The 6,105-nt window shown below is 40.4% G+C and overlaps 1 protein-coding gene across 1 annotated transcript; it reads left to right on the top strand.

Annotated features, from left to right (window-relative positions):
• The first annotated feature begins 1,131 nt into the window (after positions 1-1,131).
• On the top strand, positions 1,132-4,902 carry LOC117444889 (claudin-18-like). The gene is made up of 5 exons (XM_071203015.1): positions 1,132-1,351; positions 3,287-3,451; positions 3,535-3,691; positions 4,137-4,250; positions 4,782-4,902. Exons 1-5 carry the CDS (start codon positions 1,132-1,134, stop codon positions 4,900-4,902), a joined length of 777 nt encoding a protein of 258 aa, XP_071059116.1.
• The last annotated feature ends 1,203 nt before the right edge of the window (positions 4,903-6,105 follow it).

The following is a 6,105-nucleotide window of genomic DNA, read 5'->3' as shown; positions in this document are numbered from 1 at the left end:
TGGTTAGCTTAGCATAGCATGCCAGACAACCAACACGCTGGTCACAATCAAGAAATAATTGCGTAGCCTACTCGCCCTGCCAATAAAATGTGATGGCTGTTTGTAAACTTAATTTTTTTCTGCAGCCCAAACCGTTGAGATGCTCGAGGAGGTTTTTTTGTACAGTTCATTTTTACAGACCCAAGCCAGCTATTTTTGCTTTTCAGTGGTGATGCTACGTTCAGCTAACCGGCTGCTGGGTGTAGCTTTACATTTCTAAGCCTACAGCAGACGTATAGTAATAACTCTAGTTCTAGAGCCATTTGGAGTTTGATTTGTCTGTTGTAGAAACATGGTGGTTCAACATAGGGATATGAAGGGCTCATTTTAAACTGATTATACACTCATGAAAACATAGATATTTATAGTTCCCTCAAAACGTGTTATTGCTTCTTCACACAGTATGGGAGTGGTTTGATCAGATTTGTTTGGCAAGAAAAAATTAAAACACAACCATAAGAGCATGATCACATTTGGATTCAATTGCTGAATTCTGATTGGTGCAAAGAAATGGGTGACACCTACATTTCCCTACTGATTTAAAACAATGACAACAACAACTATTTCACTAAAACTCAAGTTACTTTGAAAGAAAATGGTGTGTTCATGTAGAACCCCACCGTTCATAGTGAGAAGCTAAAACAAAGTTTTCAGGACTGTTGAACTCGATGTCTTGAATTCAAAACAGCTTCACCCAACAACCGTGGGACAAGGCCATATACATCTGCTGACAGTACACACCAGCAGCAGCACTCATTACATCTGAAGCGAGTAACTGAATTTGAGGTTTTTCTCCGACACTATTTTCATTAAAAAACATTAAAGTGACTGTATACCAAACCACATCATGTTTACTCTATTCTATACCAACCAAATTAAGGAGCCAACAGTAATCATATTTCACTAATACGCTCCACCCAACTCCTTCTGTACATGACTGGGCTGTGTGCAAACAAGCAGGGTCATTAGTGAAGTCCTTCTTGACTTCACACCTGCCGATATCATATTCCAACTCACAGCCGCAGTGCTGAGGACAGACCTTTAGCTTTAGAATTTGGAGTTTTACATTTTCCCTCCACCAGCAGAAGAACCATGGCAGCGACTCTCTGTCAGGTGATGGGCTTCCTCCTGAGTCTGTTAGGGTTGGGGGGGATGATCGCAGCGACAGGGATGGACCAGTGGGCGACCGAGGACCGCTACGACTCCGTGGTGACGGCCATCTTCTCCTACTCGGGCCTGTGGAATTCCTGCGTCCGGCAGAGCTCCGGCTTCACTGAGTGCCGGCCGTATTTCACCATTCTGGGACTGCCAGGTACACTTTTATTTTGTCAAAAAAAACACAAATGATGAAGGAGAGTACCAAAAAAATAAAGGTTGATGGTTTTTGACAATGCCAAAATGTAACTATAGTCACACCTACAATTAGAGATAAAAAATAAAATGATATACAGGTAAGTAGCTGTTAAAACAAGAAATAAATTAAATGAACATATATACATATCTGAGTCAAAAATGACTTGTTCATAAATGTATCTATAAAGTAACCAATGCTATCAGATAAACGTAACAGAGTACGACAAAGGCTTCCCAATTGTAAATGAGTATAAGTAAAGTACTACATGTGAATGATAAATTAGCATTGCATGAAAAACTCAGGTCAGGTACAAGTACCTCAAGAGTACAGCACTCATTTTGTTCTTCCCTGGTCCATGCTACATCACCCCACCAAGCCACAATCAGGCTAGCAGTTTAACAGTCATCCTGCTACAACAGACAAACAAACGTGACTTCTTGGCAGATGTAACATTATCAGTTTATTTTTCTCTTAACATGATGGGGAAATACTAACGAAAGGTCAAACCACACCCTTTGTTACGAAGGGAAGGAAATTCTCGTTGCTACTGTTACCGAAACTGGGACAAAGACTGAACATTGGGTAAACATCTGATAAGAACGGTTCCTTGTTGAATCATATATAAAGATAAGCAGCCGCTCAGGCGCTGCCATTTCATGACTCTGTGGCATCGCTGGCTACTTGTTTGAGCGGGACATCTAAAATGGCGGTCTCGATGATTCAGTTAATAGGATTCATGTTGTCTGGGCTGGGGCAGTTCTTAATATCAGCTGCAACAGCAATGGACATGTGGAGCCTGCAGGATCGATCTTTTACAGTTGTGACCAACATTTACACATACTCTGGTTTGTGGAACTTGTGCGTGGGGACGTCATACGGTACAACGCAGTGCAGGCCTTATTTTACCATACTAGGACTGCCAGGTAAGAGAATTACACCCAGAGAGAAAAACACATTTATCAAACATTGCTCCACATGTTGGATTAAGGAGGACATTTTCAAAGGACCCTGGAAGGTACTTTGGAATATTCGGCAGGTTTTAGGGCAGATTTTCCACGTTTCCTTGCTGCATGAAAATGCAGCGGACTGCAGAAAAGATGGTGTCTCTACGGAATCAAATGGAAATTTGATGAGACATCCAAAGCTTAGCTGAGCAAGCACAAGCTTTAGAGGAGTGTCACACAATGTAAAGTACATTTCCACACTCTGTGCTTAACAGCTGAATGTAGTGTAGAGCATATTGTACATAAGGTCTTAAAGGCTTAAGGCTGGAATAATACAGGTACAATATCTCAGGGGATTGAAAGGTGGCATTTTGGGTCAAATCGTTTTAATACATGGTGTCTTGATTTATATAGAGTTTTAATTTTAATATTGCTACTCCTGGAAAAAAACAACAGCATTTTATTTGTATTATTTTTTACTTTTTTCAAAACATGCCATGCGTTTTGAGTGTCTTTTGAAGTAAAGTTTTGATATACTTATGCATCAAGACAATATTTGATTTGTCAGTGCTTAAAAAGGATGAAAAGTGTTTTATATTTTGTTTAAATGTTTATCGATATTAATACACTACTAATGTATAAGAAGCATTTTGTGTTGAAGCTGGTCAATATTTAGCTATTTTAACTCTATATCCTGTTGGGAATCTTTTTGGGGTAAAAATGCATCTTTATTTATTGATCCTATGCTTTTGCATGAACAATCTTAACCTGCAAACTAATTATAACTGCCAAATAGATTTAATGAAGTAAACATATTTTCCTCTGAAATAAAGAAGAGCGGAAGTAGATCCATATTAAGGAACTGCAGCTCTCCATTGACCGCTTGCATATTTCTTTTATGAGTAAATACTGTGTAGAGATTGTTCTGAATGGTATCCTCTGGCTCCAGCTCTGCTCCAGGCCGTGCGGGCTCTGATGATTGTCGGAATCATTCTTGGAGCCATCGGCGTCCTCATCGCCATATTTGCCCTGAAGTGCTTGAAGATTGGGAACATGGAGGACAGCATGAAGGCCACGATGACTCTGTCGGCTGGGGTCATGATCATTCTGGCAGGTGTAGTGATGTTCACAACGTGTAGTTCTGTTATCACAGCAGAACTGTTCTGCACTCACCCATCGTTTGCTCTTCATTTTCAGGAGTGTGTGGCATTGCTGGGGTGTCTGCCTTCGCTAACTTGATTGTGCAAAGCTTCCGGTTCACCACATATTCCGATGGCGGCTATGGTGGTGGCGGCGGCTATGGTGGTGGTGGCGGGGGGGGTCTTGGTGGACTCTCAGGAAATCTGACTCCGAGGTAAGCACAAATTAAAACGCGTTTTTATCTGCTACAACACTTTGTTCATTTTCTGAAAGTTTCAGGAACAAAGACCCCCTCTCTTTTTGTCCTGATCCATTTATACAAAAACCAGATCACTTTGTGATGTCATAATGTTTGTTTGGGTTGTGGGTTCAAGCCAAACACATGTTTTGTATATATCGGAGAACTTTAAAATATTGATGAAAAGGAGTATAATAGGGGATCTTTAAATAGTCAGTTTAATATTATAAAAAAAAAAATCTGATATGGGCGGTCATGCAGATGAACTACTTTTTGTATTTCATGTACATTCTAAGTGTAGGTCTTGTTGTAACACAGTTTTTCTACACTCTGGATGACTTCTGGAATTAGTGTGTTATTTTTATAGCATTTGGTGAAACCAGGCTGCTTTGTCAGGTTTTACTAACCATGTCTTCTTCAGGTACACTTTTGGCCCCGCTCTGTTCGTGGGCTGGATCGGGGCGGCTGTCCTCTTCATCGGGGGCATCATGCTGTGTCTGGCCTGCCGTGGAATGACTTCAGAGACGAACCAGCGGTACGTTCCGTCATCTCTGACCTTTTCTGATGATTAACACCACCAGTGGGGGAAACTTTGTCAGAAGTGCTGTGCTCTGGATGGGGTAGGATGCTCCTACAGAAGTGTCCAGTAAGCAGAACTAGTGCAGATTGAATGTTCACTGCTGTTAAAGGAAGCCCTGGCTCCTGACAAAGCTGAACAACAATGTAAAGCATCCCTGGATAAGTTCATCTTAGTTGCTTTCAAAGTTAAGGACACTCAGCAAAATGTAAATGCACTCATTTGGTGTGTGTATTTTTTCTCTGCATATTTAATGCAGAGTTGCAAGTGTTTACGAGGCCGCTTCCAAAACAATACATGTCAATATATTCTTCTCCTGGTCACACTTTCCCTTGTCAAAAGGCTTTTAATCCTATTTATTTCAATTGTAATATCTATACGTTGGATAGAGACTGATGGGGACGGGTTAGATGATGTCAGAATTCACTGCAGCAGCTCCACTTCCTGTTTGTCTTTATTTAAAGTTGCTTGTTTTCTGATATTCTTCAGGTATGATGGGATGGCCTACAAAGCGCCCTCTCACCCCACGATCTACAGGTCTGACACCAGACCCTCGTACAAGGCTCCCAGCGTGGACGGGAGGTCCAACCAGAAATTTGACTATGTGTAAACTCATTCTCTCTCATAGATACACTTTGCTGCTCTGTTATGCTGTTTCTGTTTTGTGTTTTTCTCTACTTTAATCTGGTTGATGTTTTTTATAGTGTTTTTTTTAGCAGTGTCTTAAAAGTCTAATACTGATTTGGGATTTGTATTTGGATATTTTTGTCAAATAAAAAATGAATCTGATTCTTTATTTGTGAAAAAAATGTAATACATAAAAATAAAAGAACTAAAGAAGCCCTGTAATACTTTTTGGGGTTTTCCTGTAGTGCGTTCTATAGGATTTTGTAAATGGCCTACAATGGTTAAATCCCTGTGTTCCGTCCAGAGGGAGTTTTTCTCATAGTGACATCACTATGTAACACTCACGCTTTTATTGGCCACCGCTCCAACACATTGTACATGATAGGCTAAGGGGCGGGACATCTTTAAGCAGTTGATCAATCTCAACAGAGCCGGCCAGCTAACCAATCAGACCAGACTGGGCTCTGGTTTCAGACAGAGGGTGAAAAGAGGTGCTGCAACACAGGCAGTATGAGAACAATAAAGTGCTTTTTGAACATTAAAGCATGGAGACATGTAGAGACACTACATACTGATATACACCTGAACATCAGCAGGAGAGGACTCTTTAAAGTAGAGACACTACATACTGATATACACCTGAACATCAGCAGGAGAGGACTCTTTAAAGTAGAGACACTACATACTGATATACACCTGAACATCAGCAGGAGAGGACTCTTTAAAGTAGAGACACTACATACTGATATACACCTGAACATCAGCAGGAGAGGACTCTTTAAAGTAGATACACTACATACTGATATACACCTGAACATCAGCAGGAGAGGACTCTTTAAAGTAGAGACACTACATACTGATATACACCTGAACATCAGCAGGAGAGGACTCTTTAAGAAAAAGGCATTTTAAACAGTCGTTAAAAGCAACACAATCTACCTGCATTGCAATTACTCTAAACGTGTAATAACGTGCTTTAACCAGTAGGTGGTTTGGGTTAAAAAGCTGTAAAGTTTACAGTGTTAACAAAATAAGATATACTGCTGTTTCCGGTTTAGTTTACGACGAATATTATTTTGTTATTGTTTTGATATTTGTAACACAAAAGCGATGGAAAACCCCCACAGCAACACAGAAAAGATGGTCTTAACACGACCCAGCGGTCTAGTAGTTAATAAAAAACAAT

This window comes from Pseudochaenichthys georgianus, chromosome 4, assembly GCF_902827115.2.
Source record: "Pseudochaenichthys georgianus chromosome 4, fPseGeo1.2, whole genome shotgun sequence".
Taxonomy (NCBI): domain Eukaryota; kingdom Metazoa; phylum Chordata; class Actinopteri; order Perciformes; family Channichthyidae; genus Pseudochaenichthys; species Pseudochaenichthys georgianus.
This window is presented reverse-complemented; position numbering and strand designations above follow the sequence as displayed.

What these genes read in the sequence shown, in the direction of transcription:
- LOC117444889 (XM_071203015.1), top strand. Translation starts at nt 1,132, where the DNA reads ATGGCAGCGACTCTCTGTCAGGTGATGGGCTTCCTCCTGAGTCTGTTA. An exon ending in CACCATTCTGGGACTGCCAG is followed by an intron (nt 1,352 to 3,286) that starts GTACACTTTTAT and finishes CTCTGGCTCCAG; the next exon opens with CTCTGCTCCAGGCCGTGCGG. An exon ending in GGTCATGATCATTCTGGCAG is followed by an intron (nt 3,452 to 3,534) that starts GTGTAGTGATGT and finishes CTTCATTTTCAG; the next exon opens with GAGTGTGTGGCATTGCTGGG.